Source organism: Pezoporus wallicus, unplaced genomic scaffold (genome assembly GCF_028554395.1).
Source record: "Pezoporus wallicus isolate ANWC-B61680 ecotype Strahan unplaced genomic scaffold, APGP_CSIRO_Pwel_v1 contig_5485, whole genome shotgun sequence".
NCBI lineage: Eukaryota > Metazoa > Chordata > Aves > Psittaciformes > Psittacidae > Pezoporus > Pezoporus wallicus.
In genome coordinates this window covers 5106161-5124775 of record NW_026641550.1, presented here as the reverse complement: position 1 = coordinate 5124775, position 18615 = coordinate 5106161, and the positions used below count along the sequence as shown (strand labels likewise).

Here is an 18615-nt window from a genome sequence, read left to right as displayed (position 1 = left end):
TTTTTATCTTTTTTTTTTCATCCACTTAATTTCTCATTTAATCTGGTTAGGGTGAAGTGTGTGATCCATTTTCATCTGGCCAGTGACTCCCATTTGCTATGCCTTAGGAGTCAAGGACAAATATTAAAGAAAAATTAAGTCAGTAACTCAGGACACCTCCCAGCTCCACCACAGGGTTGGGTGCTTTGTGTAGGAAGTTACTGCTGCTGTCCTGGACCTGTGTGATAACCAGCAGGGCTCCTTGATAGCACGTGGTACCAGCACAGGAAAACTGACACTGTAATCTGAAGTTTGAACCTAGACCCCTCCTCATTAGAATCAGTTGTTTTCATCTGATTAAAAGATCTGAGACCTGTGCTTTGTTGATTAGTCTGGACTAGGTAACACTGTGCGCAAGGTTTCTTAAAAAAGGGGTGGCAGAGAAGTGGCAGGATTTGGTTTGGGCATGGTTTTTAACAACCAGACTAATTTCAAGGAGCTTCAGTGTTCCTACTGATCTGCATTGTTGGTAACTTGTTTATTGATAGCTTTAATTTACGTAGCATATAGTTCTGTAGATCAGCCGTTGTTGATTGCAGTGTAAATATGATGTAAGTGTATTTATAAATAAAAAACAGCAACAAACCCCACCCACCCAAAACCCCAACTGATTGCGTTGCCATTGCTGAGGTGCTTAGGTGCATTTAAGAAAGTTATGTGAATCCCAGCAGGCAGATTTTAGAGTTTTCTCGTATTTGGCATATTTCAGATTTGCATGGAGACCTGATCTCTGGGCAAAAATTAAACTGAGGCAGCAATAAATGCTTTAAAGTCTTTTTGTAGATACAAGTCCAGGAATTCCTGAGAACTTCAATGCACTGTCACAGTTCTTTTTAGGCGCTACACTTGGACTTTGAGGCTAATGAGTTCTCTATCCTGTCAGTTCTTACCACTAAAATTCAGCGATGTTTTAAGTATTTCACCCCAAAAGGAAAATGGCCCACTTTGTAAGTTTAATTCTTGTTCTCTTTTTAAAAGAAAAAGCCTGGTCTTTAAAAGTAATTTAAAAATTGGTGTTGAGTGTCTTGTAAAATTGAAACCAGAAGTTGCAAACTTTAGCACAGTTTAAAAAGTTAATTTCCTGACTAGAAAAAGAATGGTCAGTCAGGCTCTTGTATTTCACAGTAAAAACAAAAAAGTAATTATGACTGCTGGGAATAAAATTAATCATTGTATTGATGGATTGGTGGAAGTTTCTTTAACTGCTGGACGGGTGATCCAGAGGTACTTGCTGCATCCCACTACTGGTAGCAGTGGGGATATTATTATAGGGATGAAAAAAAAATGAAAGTGGGGCATTTAGAATAAGAGGAAAAAACTAATTAAAAAATTTCTTGCAGCCAAACTTGTACCCTACAGTAGGGCTTCAGACACCAGGAGAGGTTGTGGATGCTAATTTTGGACAGCACCCATTTGTATTTGATATTGAAGACTACATGCGAGAATGGAGAACCAAAATTCAAGCGCAGATTGACAGATTTCCAATAGGAGATCGAGAAGGAGAATGGCAAACAATGATTCAGAAGTAAGACTTTGAATATTGTTAATTTAAAAGAAAAAGAAGTTATTAATTGCATGATTCCAGAAATCTTTAAAGCATTGTAATTATTGTGCAAAAAAAGCACAGATAGTATTAAAACCTAGTACAAATGGTTTTCTTAACAGGTTGATAAACATTTATAAATTTGAGCATGGGGAAGAGTTCTCTGCGTCATTAATAATTAAGAGTTCCTAATGATGAGCGTAAGCCTTCCATTCTGATTTGCCCTATCTCGTGTGCATTGGGGAGTTTAAAAAAATTGATGTGATTTTAATGGATGGTTTTAATACATTGGGCTCTGGAAATTTCCCTTTGTGTTCTCAGCCTTTGGCATGCCAGGTTAAGTTGTGGCTCGTTAGTGTCTCACTTGGAAATACGGTGGTGTGCCTTTGCATTTCTTATTTCTTCAGTGAAAGCAAGTAATTAGTGCGCAGATATTTAACTTCAGTGTATGTCATGAGCAAAAAAAGACAATTAGCAGGTACTGTTTTAATTGAGCCTGCTTTTGGGTGATGAATCATTTTAATTCAGAATTCACCATAATCAAATGATACATTGATTTTTTTAAAATGGTTTTTCTGTGCAGTGATTTGAAGAAGGTACAGGCCCTTCACTGAATTACTTTTGTGTGACTTGTACGGAAGTTTCCGAATTTCAAGTAGAATTATTTATTCAGTCACTTTTTTTAAGAAAAAAAGGTTTTTACATTCAAGCAGCTCTTGATCTCTGTACTTGTATGTAATGTGTGTTTCTGGGTTTTGTTTTTGTTTATTTTTAGAATGGTATCATCTTACTTAGTTCACCATGGATACTGTGCAACAGCAGAGGCATTCGCCAGATCCACAGACCAGACTGTGCTAGAAGAATTAGCTTCCATTAAAAATAGACAAAGTAAGGATGGAAAGCATGTTGCATCCTTTTTCACCTCCCTTAAACAAAAATTACCTAAAGCTTTCTCCTAAGCATCACTGTAGAATTTCCTTTCAGCACTACTACGTAGTACAGTTTTTTGCTGTAAAGTTACACACATATGAACATCTGGTTAAGAACAACTTCCACACTAACGCTTTGGAACTTGTTTGATGTAACAGAATGTGATAAATTACCTGTTGTCTTTCTCTTGAATGGAAAATTGTGATCTGTCTTAAACAAATGTGTGTAATGTCTCTAAAGGAGTGTTTGTGAGAGCTAATGGTCAGTCACAAGCAGGAATATAAAACAGCCTTGACAAACGTTTAGATTTTTATCTTAACTGAAAAGGGGTAGAGTTTAGAGAATGCTTTGTAAGTTAAACCAGATTTGAGTTTTCCTGCTTACAGATGTGAGGGGGAAGAGGACAAAGTGTACTAACAGCAATTCGGTTCTAACTTGCTGTGGCAGTGTTGTTTGGCAGCCTGATGAAACACTGCCTCCCCTGTTTGTTGAAATCCCTGCTGTACAACACAAGCATTTGTGTGACTGCATGACATACCACATGGGGAAACTGCTCTGGTTGAAAAATAACCCATTGCTTGGGCTGTTTTTCATTCTGGATCAGTTTCTCTGTTGGTGGATAGAGCTGTGAGGCTGTTCGCAGGTTGTGCTAAGTTACAGCAATATAAGCATCAACTAATGCAGGGACTGGTATGGAAAGGTTTAGTCAACTGCAACCTGACTGGAAGTGTGTGTTGTAGGTGAGAGACTAAATTTTGTTTTTCTTAGTCAAAATTGAACCTGTGGGAGTGGGACAAAGTTTGGATATTCTTGGGTGATGATAGTTCAGACTGTGTTTATTCGTAAAAGCATGAAAATGAGAAATAGCAGAAGAGTGTCTGCAATCTTAATTTAAGTGTGCAGTCTGACTACAAAGCAGATGTATGCTGGCAAAAAAAAAAAATACTGAGTGCTCACCTAGATATATGCAGGCTGAGTGCAGTTCTTAAGTTCTCCTATCAAATATTTTGAGGAAGCATGATCTTTCTTTATGCTTTTTTTTTTTTTTAAGGAAAAAAACCTTGTTGATTGATGGTTGCAGTGTCTTTTAATTGTTATTTTACATGTATTAATCCATAGCTGTCCATTTAACTGATGTTGGTTTTGGTGAGCAGAGGTTCAGAAGTTGGTTTTGGCAGGATGAATGGAGAACCCATTGAAACAACATAACAGCTGTATCCAAGTTTACTAGAAAAAAATCCTAATCTCTTATTTGTTTTTTGGTGAACAGGAATTCAGAAATTGGTTTTAGCAGGAAGAATGGGAGAAGCCATTGAAACAACACAACAGTTGTATCCAAGTTTACTAGAAAGAAATCCTAATCTCTTATTTGCATTAAAGTGAGTCTTCAAATTATACAGATGTGTGTTTATAGATGGCACAGTACCTTCTGAGACAAGACAGTTACTCGTTTAAAGGTTTCACAGAAATTTAAACAAAGTTAAGCAGCATTTTTTAGAAAATGTGTATAGTTCACTTTTTTTTATGCTATATTATTTGCTACATGTTTAGGTTTTGTCATCAAGGTCCTGTTCTGCAGCATAATTCACATCTCGCTGTAGACTTATTTTCTAGAACTAAGCTTTGTAATTTTTAAAATCAATCAGTTTGGCCGTCATGTAAAACTTAAACTGCAAACTGATACAGTGTCATTTTGAAGAAGGTTAAGAGTCCTGTTGGCATAAGTTCATCTGTTCCTCCAAATGCGTAACTGACTTTAAAGACCAGTTTAAATGAGCTGTTTCACTCCGTGTCACTTTACTAGAAACCACTGGCTAATACTGCGGAAATTCCATAATCCCAAAGAGTTCTCTTGGCTTCCCAGGCATGCAATAGTCACCTTCATTCTGGCATTTTCACTTGCCAGCTGCGCTGATCCTCCAGAATTTTGAATCACGTTGGTAGTGTTAAAGATTCCAGAAAAAAAATCTCTTATCTCTTATAAGAACAAAGCACTTCAATTTCAGTGTTAAGTAACTTGGAATGTGTTTGAAGTCTGTCACGCTTAAGAGCTGAACAGAATTCATGTGGTAGTACTGCAGACTTACCAAAGAATTCACAAAATGCGAACATTCTGATGAAAGACTTCACTCAAAACCATCAATTCTGTGTTAGATTTCTCTCAATCTGTCTATCTAAATTTGCCTGTTCTATTGAGGCTATCCAAGCCTAAAACATAAAGCAGCAGTCGTGAGCTTCCTTAAAGTCCATAGCAAAACCTCCTTATCTAAAATAAAATTGACAAAGAGCAACAGCCTCTAAAGGGAAGGTTTGTATTGTGAGCTTGCTTTTCAGACTGTTTTCTAGTGCAAGTGCTTAATGTTAAGAGTTATTCAAAGCTTACTGTTCCAGACAGTCAAAACTATATTCTCATTTACTTTGAGAGAAATGACAGACATGACAAGGTAATGACATAGCCTTCTCAAGAAATAACCTTGCCCCGCCAATAAAATGAAATAGTTAAGAAAATACAGTTCAGCTCTCTGAACTTTGAGGACTTACTGACAAAGTCTGTTCTTGACGGATAATATTCCTGCTCTCCTCCCTCACAGACTTTGTAGTTGTGTATTTTTGGCTGAATCCTCCAAAGCTTATTGATGACTGGGGTAACTGACATCCAGCATTTTGCTGAGTCAGACTTTTTGTGTATTTAACACTAAAATTAAATCATTGCTGTCACTGGTAAATTGAAATGTGTAAGTTGCTTTATTAGCTTAACTTTTTTTGCCTTTTGTTTAGGGTGCGCCAGTTCATAGAGATGGTGAATGGTACAGACAGTGAAGTGCGGTGTTTGGGAGGCCACAGTCCAAAATCTCAAGATAGTTACCCTGTTAGCCCACGATCATTCAGTAGTCCTAGCATGAGTCCCAGCCATGGAATGAATATTCACAATTTGGCAACAGGAAAAGGGAGCAGCACGCACTTTCCTGGTAAGTTAATGTGGGGAATATACCACACCATGGAGGTTTTGGGTTTTTTTACAATGAAGTGTTAGGAGAAGTCAACAGATACTCACAAGACTGACAATTTGTTTTACTTAAGAGTTGATACTGAATGCTTTGCATAAAATTATAGTTTTGTTATTAAAATAGGCATTTCTCAGTCACTGGGGAAATGGAAATTGTATAAATAGAAACGAATCTTTTTTGCATGTGCTCTTGGTTTTACTAATGGTTTGCAAAGTAAGTTGCCACTGGTTCTAAGAAGAGCTCGCTTCTAGGAGACGGAAGGTTCTGACACAAATTTCTGTGTCCTTTCGATGACAATTTAAGGCTTGGGCAAGGTGATTTCAGTCCAGTAAGTGTTGTATATGATCCATTTCCTGTGGTGTTTAGGGAATAGCAGGAACACTTGCTCTTGTGTAGGAAATACCAAATGCCACCACCTGGCTTCTGGTAAAAGAGTTTCTGCTGGCAGCCATATTTATTCTGCACCGCTGAAAGAGTTCTGAGAGCGCCTCAGTGGTGGTAGAGCTTCAGTGGGAAGCCAATGAATGTTCAGAGCTGCCCCGTTCCTCTGGGGGGAGATCCCTTCCAGAGCACCTCTGCAGAGAGGAATTTGGACATACTGAAACGGTACGTGAATGTGTAGTCTTTAAACCCAGGACTCTTAAGGTAGTAGAGAACATCAACTTTCACTTCTGTTTCGTTCTTAAATCCAAACTGTATTTGGGGCTCTCTTTCATTTTTCTCTCAGTCGGATTGGGTAGGAAGCCAGTGTAGCCTGGTCACCAGAATACTTGCTGCCCTTAGCAAGGCAGCAGCTTTGCTTCTCTGCTGTCTGTGTCAAGACTGCTATGGTGTGTGAGTAGAGGTCCACTCACACTTTGTGTTTGTTCTTCAGGTGGTTGTTGGGATGTATGGTAAAAGTAACTTTCTAATTCTGAAAATAGAGGCACCACTTAATAAGCAAGTTGATGAATGTATTATTAGGATTGGGGCTTGGGATTTCCTGAGTGGCAGCAAGTCTTTTGTTTGTAAGAAGCCCTTCCTGGGACCTGTTTCTATATTATAAGATACTAGGGAGCCCTTGCTTTTGGGCTTGATGGAACTGGTAATTACATGTTTGCTTCAAATAGTAGTTTCGTGATTACATTTTAGAAGGGTCAGAAGAGATTTTAGCCAGACGTCATAATTTCACAGCATGGTGTAATTTCATTTAGCAAAGCACAATAATAACAATTAAAATAATTATATGGGGAAGGAGGGAGGTAGTGTTTAAGTGTAGCAACATGTATTTTCAGCACTGAATTTTACTGCGTATTTATCAAGAGAATTATGTGATTGGGAATTAGGAAGATGCATGTCTGCTTCCATTCATTCTAAAAAAAATCATTGTATGTTGATGCAGTTTTCAGTTTTCCTGGTTGTAAGTACAAGTGGAAAACCTTCTCATGTATATGTTAGTACTTGTTAAATAATGCTTAACATCTGCACTGTAGAAGCCTTAGAGGATCAAATACCTGAATCATGGGGGCTAAGTCTTTGCATTTATTTGTTCCTGGTCAGTAAACTCTAGATTTGCCAGTGTTCTTACTTCACGTCTGTAGATGGGTACTTACATGTAAGTTTGTAGATGATTACAATTATTGAAACTTTCTTTCAGGGTTTGAAAGTAGTTGCAGTAATGGAGTAATATCAAATAAAGCGCATCAATCTTACTGTCACAGTAAACACACGACTGCCAACTTGAATGTACCAGAGCTCAACAACATAAATGTATCAAGATCACAGCAGGTTAACAGCTATTCCAGGTGAATAAACTTCAGATGCTTCTAACTTGCATTAAGGCTTGTGTTGTCCATGTGCTTGTATCACAGAGAAGAGTTGTGTCAGTGAGTTCTGATGTGATTTCAGTTCCTTAAGGACAGTTAAAACATTTAGTATAAGGGGCCAAAGCCTTACGATCGCTCTAGTGTGCTTTGGTTTTGTTTTAACTTTTCAAGCTCAATACACCTGTTTTCTCCTGTTTGGTTAAAGAAATGCAATGGACAAAAATAAATTACCTTGTTTATATCTATTTATGGTCAGTTTTGAAGTTGTGTAGTGAAGATTAACTCTCTGGCACTCTCTAATGACGATTAGCTCTCTGGCTCTTGGGATTTTAATTTAAGCCACTGACATTGACTTAAGAACATTGCAGGCAGGTGATGAAATGTTTTCCAGATACTCTGCGTTTGTGGCAGTATCTGCAAAGTACACACAACTGAGATGCATGTGAAATCTGGACTCCCTTCCATTGCACACACAAGAATTGTTTGTCTGCTCCAGTCATTGTCACTTGTGCAAATACATTTGATTCAGAGAACGAAAATAGATGTATTAACCAGGGTTAATACAGTTATTCATAGCCAGTAAATATTAAGCTTTGGGTTGCAGAGATACAGCAGAGCCTCATTTGGTGTGAAATACAACAGTACTTGGCCAAGATGGATTCCCAAAACTACCACCTAAGATGCAATGATGCAGTAGTGTTAACAAAAGGTATTTCAGTTGGATAGTGATGATAGTGGGGGAGAAAGTAAGAGTAACAATTTACTACTTCGTGATTTGTGTTTGCAACAGCAGTTGCCTCTGCCACGAAGTCTGGCAGTGTCCAGGCAACTTTAAGGTTTTTCACAGGAGTAAGACAATTCCTTGGCCACAGTGTTGTCCAGTCAGAAAGGCCTTGTGGTTTCCTTCCTCAAAGGAAGCTGGATATAACTGGTTGCTTAGAAGCAAGATATTAAGCTTTCAAATAGAATCTTTTTGGTCTCGAAAGAGGTTTTCAGTTGTCATTCTCTATGTCAAAATAGAACGGGCAAAGAAAACTCAGTCCCCAAAACCATGCTGGCATTTTCTAACATTGCTTTTGTGACCTGCTATGAGCAAAGTGTGGTGAGCAGTTGTATACTCTGAATTTACCTCCGAGTATCTCTTCAGTGTCATGGCTTACTTAGTGTTTGCTTTGGGTTTTATTTCATTTTCCCCTGTCATTCCAGTGAGAGTAAATGAGAGGTAAATAAGAGGTCAAGGCTTTTGTAAAAGAATTATTTATCTAAATATGATATTCTCAAAGTAGGCTGTATCTAAAGTTAACTGTGGATTGTTTTTTGGGTTGGTTTTGTTTGCTTTCTGAGGTGAGAATACTGTATTTTCTCAATGCATTTTCTCCAGCCTTATGTACAGCTGTATATAGAGATGTATGAACAAGGTATGAACTTTTTGGTATGTATTCAGGAAGTGTTAAGTTATTCCTGAATAATGAACATGTTTAATTTTTTCGATATCTGAAAATGTTCTTTTACTGAGTGCTAATGTTAGTAGAGAGCACTTTCAAATGTCCCTGGTGCTCTGGTAGTGCCACTTGCTGCGGAAAAAAAACTGTGCTCAAACTTTGTAATATTTAAGAGCAGCTTTTCGGTAGCCAAGATGAGGAAGTACTATGCTGAAGTCGTGAAGAAGATAACCCTAAGTGCTTAAATATGAGTAAAACTTTTATTTATTACTCTCTTTGCAGCAATGACGTAGACATGGAAACAGATCACTACTCCAATGGGGTTGCTGAGACTTCATCCAATGGCTTCCTAAATGGTAGTTCTAAACATGATCACGAAATGGAAGAATGTGACACAGAAATGGGTCTGCAGTGATATTTCTTACATTTTTATTAAGTGATGGCAACAAGGTTATGTTTTTACTTGCAATGCTTCCCACCTTGAAAATTAGGAACATCAGCTCAAATCTTAATTTTTTGGTTTTTTTGTCACTGTTAGATATAAATCTTACAACCACTAATTCAGGTGGTTCAGTGCCAGTGTGACAACAGGGGGAAACTGGTTAGCTCATGGATATTGAAACTAGTGTCTCTGTCGAAGGAAAGAGAAGAAACATCCTGTTGTGTAGGATGCCTGGATTAGGGTCAGCAGGTTATTGCTCCCTCTTCCTTAGACCTTTTAGCACTCCTGGTTCTCATGGCACCTTTTGCACTCGACAGTAAGGGTAGAAATTTCATATCACTTATATTAAAGAATTCAAAGTGCAAATATGAGACGCTCAAGAAAAGAGCCATGTTTGGGAACTGAGATAAATTTAAAAAAAACTCTTTTCTGCTGAAAACAAGTATCCTGATTTACATAGTTGTGGTCTAAAAAATAACTTTGTTTCACTTAACCTGCTTTATACTCGGCCATACCTGTTTAGTCAGTGACAAGTGAGTTTAAATACCCTCTGATTGTCAGCGCACCACGAAAAGGTACTGTGACTCTGTCGGCTACCATGCAGTCAGATCACTTCAGTGCAAGCAGGCTGGAGCTCAGAGAGTGGTCGTTATTGCTGGCTGTATCTGAAGAAGTGCAGCTGGTTCTGCAGTTGTAGAACTGCCTTCTCAAACAATTGATTTAAACAGGCATCAATTAATGGGTAGTTTAAATTAAATGTGTGACTTGGGGCATCACTGGTAAACTTTCAGAAAGCAGCAGTGCTCACAGGCACCTGTGAACCCCGAGAACAGTTCTGACAAGCAGCTGCTCACGCAGCTTTGCTGGTAAATACCAGCAAGCTGTTGAGAAGCAAATGTAACTCTGCTACAGCCCTGGAGGAGGGAGATGCAAATTGCCAGCCTGTGTTCCCTGCAGTATGCTCTGCAACTGGCTAATAACAAGGCCTCATTTCTGTGACAAACAAACCACTTTCTCACTCTCTTGCAGCCTTTTCCACAGAGGCTTGCCGTGACAGACGTGAAGCGGCTGCACAGGGCACAGAGTTGTTTGTGGTTTGGTTTGGTTTGGTTTGGCTTGGCTTTTGAATGTAGTTGCTTCTACCTGTGGAAAGTAATGTCCTAGTTTGGAGAGCAGCAACAAACACCACTTCTTGAAGATTTCTGGGTGCTTCACCTTTGTAAAAAAAAAAGCAATGTGGCTCCTCAGCCTACATTGTTTACTCCCCACAGTTTGAGTTTGGTGGTTGTTTCAGTGCTTTTTTTTCTGTTTGAAATGTCTGTATATTCTCCTTAGTGCTGTGTATGTAGTGTTACGTAGGCAGGTTTTTTCCAGAGGTGATAAGCTCACATCCAAGAAAAAAGTAAAAGAGGCCTTACAAATCCTTTCTTGAAATAGTGGTTAGAATATATCACTAGAGAGCAGTGTTAAAATTGGGAACAAGAATGGTTTGGTAATTACAATGTACATCAAACTGATTCAGAACTTGATTCCACTGATGACAGAAAGCAAGGAATGGATAAATGCCCCTTTTGTTTGTTTGTCTGTTTTTAACAGACTGCTTTAGCTGTAAATCTAAAAAAGGCAGAACTTCAGGAGGAGCCAAGGGTTGATTTATTGGTCATGAACTGCATTAGTATCTTTTAAAATGACTAGTGCTGGGGAACATTGTAGCAAAGAGTAAAGAAATCAATTGCAGTGTTCTGCTTAATTACAGAAGAAGCCTGAAATGTCAAAATTACTAAACTGATACATTCTACAAGGAGTATGAGCAGCATCTTGTTTGGGAGTTCAGGTGATCTTACTCTGCATTATTATCAGTTCTGGCTTTGGTGTATCTTTAGAAGTGCAATGCCAAAGAATTAAAAAAGCAGAGCTTATTGTTGTCTTCATTAATTTTAAACTCCCATAAGGTTTTAGGGTAAAATCTGGTTTATGGCCAAGTTAGTTTAAAATTCAGCATTGCAAAATAAATAGCGTAGGTAGACAGCCTTTGCCCTTAGTTAACTGTAAGCCTCTTAATGATCATAGGAGGAACAGTTGGGCAGTACTTGGAGCAGGGGTACATTATGCCAAGGTCTCTGGCCTGGTGTTCTCTCCGAGAAGACACATGCCTTTCAAGTGAAATCAGTGCAGGTTCTGTAGATCCATAGATAGTTATTGTTAGCTCTATTGGGGTGATGATGACGCTGTCATTTTTGCAGAAGTAGATTCAAGTCAGTTGAGACGTCAGCTGTGTGGTGGCAGCCAGGCAGCCATCGAAAGGATGATCCATTTTGGAAGAGAATTGCAAGCCATGAGTGAGCAACTAAGAAGAGAATGTGGGAAAAACACGGCGAATAAGAAGATGCTCAAGGTATATTTAATCTGGAAATTGTGGCATTAAGTGGAATAACTGTGCTGCCCTGCAGAAACTTCCCACAGCATGGGGCATGGCAGTACTGTGCTACTTTAACTGCTGCCATTTTGTTGGTGTTGTGGTCTGAGAGCAGTGTCCTAGTCAGCTGTGATACAGCACTGTCTCCTGGCTTGCCTGTGTAGGGCATTCACAGGGAAGATACTTTCATGCCTGTGCTACAGTTAAACCCAGAGATAAATTTAGCACTTTTGTCTCATTTCTGGCCATTTAACTTGGCCTCGTGAAACAAAGTGCTGTTTTCAGCTCTAATGATGATCCATGAGAAAGAGGATTGATACAGATGCCCAGAATGTGCTGTCTTTGATACTGATCTGTTTACCTTGATCTAAGATGGCTCTGGAAGAGAATTCCCCTGCCAAAGACTGACTGCATGCAGTTTTCAGTTTGTTTTCTTTTCCCCCATCACTTACTAAAATACCACTCCCGTTGTCTTTCTGTTGGGGAAAAACACTGCTTACTCAAAATGGCACAAGTCCTGTTACATTTCTTTTTATCCTTTTGTACTGATGAAGGTCACTGACAATCACCTTTGTGATTCTGAATCAGAATGGGTGAAGAAAATAGTTCTTGTGCTCAGTAGTAACATATAGCTGCAAGATGTAATAAAAATCATCTTTCCACAGGATGCATTCAGTTTACTTGCGTATTCGGATCCTTGGAGCAGCCCTGTTGGAAATCAGCTTGACCCAATACAAAGAGAACCTGTGTGCTCTGTACTTAATAGTGCAATACTAGGTGAGTACATACAAGCCGGGTGGCTTGTATGTATGGTATGGAGCGCCTGTCATTTGAGACAGGGAGCACTGCTGCCCACCATGCACCATCTGCTGGTCTTGGTAGAGGGCTGGCTGAATCATTAACAAAGCATAGTGATGTCGTGTACGCTCCTTCAGTAAAAGAGTTTTTCTCTGTCTTCTCTCCTGTAAAAACAGGCTGAGGGAGTTTGGTTTGTTCAGCCTGGAGACAGCTCCAGGGAGACCTTAGGTGCAGCCTTCCAGTACCCGAGGGGGGCCTACAAATCTGAAGAGGAGCTTTTGACAAGTACATGTAGTGATAGGACAAGGGGTAATGTTTTTATACTGAGAGAGGGTAGATTCAGATTAAGACTCTGTGAGGGTGGTGAGGCACTGGCACAGGTTGCCCAGTGAAGTTGTGGCTGCCCCATCCCTGACAGTATTCAAGGCCAGGTTTGATGGTGCTTTGAGCAGCCTGGTCTAGTGGAAGGTGTCCCTGCCTGTGGCAGGGGTTGGAACTGGATGAGCTTTAAGATCCATTCCAACCCAAACCATTTTGTGGTACTTTTGGGGGGACCTTAATGTAACAAATGCAGTCGTCTTTGTTGTGCAAAGCAAAATTGTCCTGTTCAATAATGGTGTTCTGCAGGGAATTTGAAAGTGTCACTTTTTTGCTCCTGCTCTGTCTTGATGCAAAAGCAAATAGAGGAATTCTGTATGAACAGTTCAAGCTTAAAACCAAAGTTTTCAATGTATTACCATGAAATTAATAGCAGTTTTTTAACTGCTGCTGTTATTCTTTTCCAGAGACTCACAACCTGCCAAAGCAACCGCCGCTTGCCCTGGCAATGGGACAAGCGTCACAGTGTCTGGGATTGATGGCTCGATCAGGAATTGGCTCCTGCGCCTTCGCCACAGTGGAAGACTACCTACACTAGCTATGCATTTGAAGACCTGAAAGGTGTCATGGCATATTAAACATGGAAAGTAGGCCAGCTCTGCTGACTGGAGTTTGGGATTTTAATTATGTACTAAGGACAAGTCTGTTGCTTTATGTTGCTTCCTAGTTTACAGCATGATGCAAATGATTTCTAACTTAGTGTTAGGAGAAAATTTCCATCTTGAAACCTCTTAGACAACTAAGAGTTGAAAACGTCACTGATAAGGTCAGACATCCAGATTGACAAGTACCAGTCCTTTACACGATTGTCCAAAACAAACCAAAAATCCTGCTACCTTGTGGTGGGACAGAAGGGTGGAAAAGACAGATGTATTAGCATGTGGGTGATGCAAATGTCAAGCAGGATGACTTGCCAACCTCCACCCCCATTGTTACATAGTTCAATCAGTGTAATTTGCAAAACGCAAATGGTTTGGATATATAGTGTTGATGGGAAGAAATGATATTTTTTAATGTGTACTGTAAAACTTGAATTACTCAGGAGCTGAGTGAATATGTTTGTTGCTACTTACAATCCCAGCCTGTTGATCTTAGTAGGGTTTTTTGTTTTTGTTTTAACATGGTCTTTTCAACTTTGTTTCCTTGTTTAATTACAGACAGCTTCTGTTGTGTAGACTCACCAGTTTAACTGTTGTATTATAACAGTATTACATGTCAACACAGTGTGGTTATGACCTATTTATATAAAAACCAAATATTTAGTCAATTTACAGTCTTAATTTAATCTTTGTACACCTTGCATTTTTAAAAGTGCTTAAATAGTACTATATTGCAATAAAATGTAGTGATACCATAATTAACCAGCCATTAAAAACTTACTTCTACATACATGGTAGCATGGAGGTGTATGCTACGTTTTCTTGATTCCAGAGTTCTGTCCTAGGACAGCACTTCCTGTGTCAGCCTACTCAGAGAAGTGTCTCACTGCTTGAATGGGAGATGCCCCTTCCTTCCCTGCATGGGAGCACTGCACTGCCTGGGCTGGTGGCAGTTAAAGGTTTGTGGTGTTCTTGCTATAACTTGCCATAAAGCAAGTTTAGAGAGCAGCACAGAGTCAGGGCACCAGTGGAGCTTACTTGGTGCTCCCTGAAGATGGGCAAAAAAACCTGCCTTCAGTGTGACCATCAGGCTGGACAGCAGTGGCCTGCTACATGAGCTGGCTTAATGACTCTGGTGCTAGGGAACAGCCTTTCTCTTAGAGATGAAAAGCAAAAATCATTGACTGCTGTAAGAAATGCAGGATCCACAGCAGTAAGTACAACACCGTTCACCTTTTTATTCTCTACAAAGGAACTGCATCACGGAGGCAGCTCTCCAAGGCTGGTAGTAGCTCCTGCTGTTGTAAATCAGTCTGAAGCAGAGTCACTGCACATGCCCAGCTGTTCCTTAGCTTCCCCTTCAGACAGGGGGAGGGAAGAGAACAGGAAGGTGAGTTCAGGCACTGTATTGTGAAGGTTGGTGCCTCCTGGGAGCTCCTGGCTGGAGCTCCAGAGTGAAATCACGATGGAGCAGTGAGGAAGAGAAACACCTTTGTTGGCTTGAGAGGCTAACTTCCAATAAAAGTCCTTGGTAGCATCTTCTGAAAAAGCTGTCTTCATACTCACAGTTTAAGCTGTCTTGAGAGCCAACGTCTTCTAAACCTCGCTGCTTTTTGCTTTTTTTCTTGCCCTTAAAAGAATAAAAAGCTGTTAGCTGGCAACCATTTTCTTAGCCCACTTACTAGAGAAGCAGCTGTCCAGTGATTACTGCAGTAGTTCAGAACAGAACTGACTGGAAAGCTGATAAAACTTTATCATATTTTACATTCAGCAGCTGCTTTCAACTGGCCAGGGGCACCAGTCTCCTTCAGGGTCTAGCACTGCTTTCACTTCTGAAACACAAGTAAATGCAGATGCTGCCTATTACAGACCAGTAATTTTTGCCTGCAGTGCTCACAAACCTTATGGGCTGCGGTGTGTGGCTGGAACTGAGGTCCCCTGCCTGTCCCCACTCATGTCTCCATCACTTTTTTTTATGCGAAGTAGGTGCTAATTCCCTATCCTCACGTGGAAGCATTTCTAAGTTTTACACGTACCTGAAATGACTTCCAACAGCTCAAGAGATTTTTAACAATTAGTGTTTATCAAGCAAACATGATTCCAGGCCCATACACTGTTTCTTAATGTACCAAAACTCAGGTCATTTTTTCAAGTCGTGTCTTAACATGCCCTTCCTTGAGGAGGGCCCATCTAGCCAGTCAGGCTGCAATAACCTCTTACCCTTCCCTTGCTATCTGCTTCTTTGGAGTTATTAGAAGGTAGCAAGATACACCCTTCCAACATGGGAAAAGTGTTCTGCTTTTTTAGAGTACTTTAAAACCACCTATGTAAGAAGTGGTACCTACTGTGGCTTTTTATACTCACCCCATGCTTTGTCCACAAACTGAACTGCAGCTTTTTTAACTGGGTTTTTCTTGTTTTCAAGGGAAAAAAAATCATTTGCTGAAACAGAAATGACTGTTAATTACCAAGTTTAGCCTAGAGAAATCCAGATGCAGACCCACTGAAGGAAAACTGCTTACACTGTGCCCGGTTGGCATGTGGTCCGTAGAGCTGAGCATTTATAAAGTCTTTGGCCAGCTGTTGCTGGAGGCCTGTTAAACTCTGGTCTTTTAAGCACACAGCTGTATAGTTTCCTGTTGACCTAGTTAAACAAAAGAGCTGTAAATCCCTGCAGTGTAGCTACAGAACCCAGACAACAGACACACTACTAGCCAGGGCTTTGCTACTTGGGCACAACACTGCCTGTAGTGGTTTCTTGATGCTTAGCCAAGCTTTGTAGCTGTAATTAAGAAAATAACAGACCAAGACCCTCAACCTGTCACCATACGCCTTTATGTGCCTCACACTGTTCCTTGGGAGTCTTGAACCAGTCTCCCCGGGAGCCAGTGCAATTCCTCTACAGGGACAAAGTGACAAAGATAAAAAGGGAAAATAGAGGAATATAGCGCTCAACAGCCAGACCTATAGCAGCACAGAATACAATGCCTAGTGCTGCTGTGCTTATGACTGCCCACTTATGTAATAGGTAAAAATTTATATTCTAGATTATATATATATATATACACATCTTTTACACACATGCTGTATTAGAAGTATATTAAAAGTGCTTTAGCACATGCTTTCAGAGGAAGAGCAGGGGAAACATCAAATGAAGAAGAGAGCACAGCCATACAGTGACAGAGCAAGAGCTGTGAGACCCCCCTGCACAGGCAGAGGTGCCACATGGGGATGGGGACAGACAGACAGACACCCTGGATCTTCTCCCGGTGTACCTGGTGCCCTTTCTTTGCTTGTCTTTCTTCACCAGCTTTTTGACTTGGCCTTGCCTTTGGACTTGCCCTTGTTTCTGCTTCACAGCCCCACCTCCACGGCGTTTACCTAAGGTAAATTGAATAGAAAATTTCCCAATTAATTATGAATCAAGAGCAGCAAGTGAAAGAGGGACAGGAATGAAACAACTGTTATTAGGCTGCAGAAAATAAGAGGTCTCTAGATAAATCCAGCAGGCATTTTTCAGCAGCTCTGAGCAGAGAGCTAGGAAGCACAGCCATCACAGAAGGGCCGTGAGAGGGAAGAGAAGCAGCGCACCTCAGGGGAGCCACCCAAAGTACTGCCAGCCAGCTTTCCCCTTCCTTGGCATACCTTAACTTCCTTAACACCACAAAACAGGATTCATCAGGACAAATACTGAATGCAGCACAACAGCTATGAGTAACAAAGGGGAGTCCAGCCTCAGCTTCATTCTCACCATTAAGTGAAGTACTGTGGCTACTGAGTGTTCAGAGCATTATCCTGAGCTCATCTTTTGTTTATGCCAACAGATTTTTTTAAAACAATAGTAAAAGGAAGAAGAAGTAGCAGTTGCAGCTCCCAGCTATGTAACTATGTGAGTACGCATTAAAGAGTTGTTTAAAAACAACCCAACACTTAAAAGTATTTTGAAGTACAGGTGAAGAGGGCAACAAAACAGCAGTCAGGAATACTCCAGATGTTTGATTTCCTAGATCAGAAGTTGAAAAAAAGTTACCCGATTTTTTTTACAGATGCTGTTAAATCATAGTATGATATGTAAAGAACTATCATGTGAACAACTCCATACAGGAACAGCCTTTATAACTTAAATGCTAAATACTCATCTCCCTCTGGTAATACTTGCTTCTTCTGTAACACCTGCCTGCTACCTCCTAAACACCACGGGCTATTTTAACTGAAACCATTGTACAGCAAACAACTTCTGTAAACAGCGCAGGAATCAGATTAAATACGACTTTTTTTCCACGTTTTCGCTTGCCAACACCGTTCTGCCTGTCCAGCCTCTTCACATTTCAGACTTAAGAGGCGCTTCTCCTGCTGCAGCTCTAACACTAAAACAAAGTTCCAAGGTGCCTGGCAGTGCAGGAAGGTAGGACAGGCACTAGTATACCTGGGCTAGCTGCCGCAGCCTTCTTCTGGGGTCTGTGGAGGAGACAAGGCAACGTGTTACTTCCAGCCCACCCTCAGAGCCCCCTCAAGCCCCATTTCCACCCTGTCCTACCCCGAACGCCAGGAGCCGGCGGGGCCACACCATGGACCGGCACCCCAGCACCCACCCACCGCCTCACGTCGCCGCTCACCGTGCGGGCGGCGCAGCGGCCAGCTCCTGCAGCACGGCTTCGGGGAGCAGCTTTCGCTTCTGCGGGGAGAAGGGAGTTGTTAGCGGGGCGGGAAGGGGAGGGGCTGCCGCCCGAGGGCTGCGGGCGAGGGGTGCGCGGTACCTTCTGCTCCGCAAACAACTCCTGGCGCCGCCGCCGCTTCTCCTTCAGCAGCTCCCGGTGCCTGCGGGGAGGCGGGAGGCGCCGTCAGTACGGGCTCAGGGTGGGGAACGGAGGGGGATGGCGATACCTGGGAATGGGAAGAGATGAGGCCTCGCGCGGGAACGTCGGTACCTCCGGGCCGCCTCCCCCACGAGCTTCCGTTCGGCCTCGGCCGCCTCCTTCGCCACGCCAAAGGACACCTCCTCCGGGGCCTCGTCCGCCTCATCCTCCGAGGAGGACGGCCCCAGGGCCGCGGGGGGAACCCCGCTCCCGCCCGCGGCACCCTTAGGCCGCCGCGCCATGGCCCCTACACCGCCCGCGTGACCCCCACCCCGGAAGCGCTCCCTGCTGCACGCGGCTCCGCCCCTCCCCCTCCAGCCGCGCACGCGCACACACAGACGACCCGCTGAGGTACGACC

At 41.5% G+C, this 18615-nt stretch overlaps 2 protein-coding genes across 5 annotated transcripts in view; one reads left to right on the top strand and one right to left on the bottom strand.

Annotated features, from left to right (window-relative positions):
• The window catches only part of RANBP9 (RAN binding protein 9), a 39631-nt gene extending 25441 nt beyond the window's left edge, over nt 1-14190 (top strand). The window contains exons 6-14 of one of the 4 annotated variants that reach the window (XM_057424404.1): nt 1380-1564; nt 2358-2470; nt 3783-3891; nt 5291-5481; nt 7157-7304; nt 9050-9123; nt 11453-11604; nt 12291-12402; nt 13209-14190. In XM_057424404.1, coding sequence (XP_057280387.1) covers nt 1380-1564; nt 2358-2470; nt 3783-3891; nt 5291-5481; nt 7157-7304; nt 9050-9123; nt 11453-11604; nt 12291-12402; nt 13209-13339 — 1215 coding nt within the window. In that variant the 3' untranslated portion in view covers nt 13340-14190. Of the gene's footprint in view, nt 1-1379; nt 1565-2357; nt 2471-3782; nt 3892-5290; nt 5482-7156; nt 7305-9049; nt 9218-11452; nt 11605-12290; nt 12403-13208 lie in introns of those variants that run through there. The other 3 variants (XM_057424403.1, XM_057424406.1, XM_057424405.1) reach the window with 3 other exon arrangements.
• A 428-nt stretch (nt 14191-14618) lies between these two features.
• On the bottom strand, nt 14619-18549 carry NOL7 (nucleolar protein 7). Its single transcript, XM_057424407.1, has 8 exons — nt 18329-18549; nt 18158-18218; nt 18017-18075; nt 17827-17858; nt 16676-16781; nt 15923-16044; nt 15765-15842; nt 14619-15030 (listed from the first exon to the last, which is right to left on the bottom strand). The coding sequence occupies exons 1-8, from the start codon at nt 18496-18498 to the stop codon at nt 14963-14965; spliced, it is 696 nt and encodes a 231-aa protein (XP_057280390.1). The 5' UTR covers nt 18499-18549; the 3' UTR covers nt 14619-14962.
• Between the last annotated feature and the right edge of the window lie 66 nt (nt 18550-18615).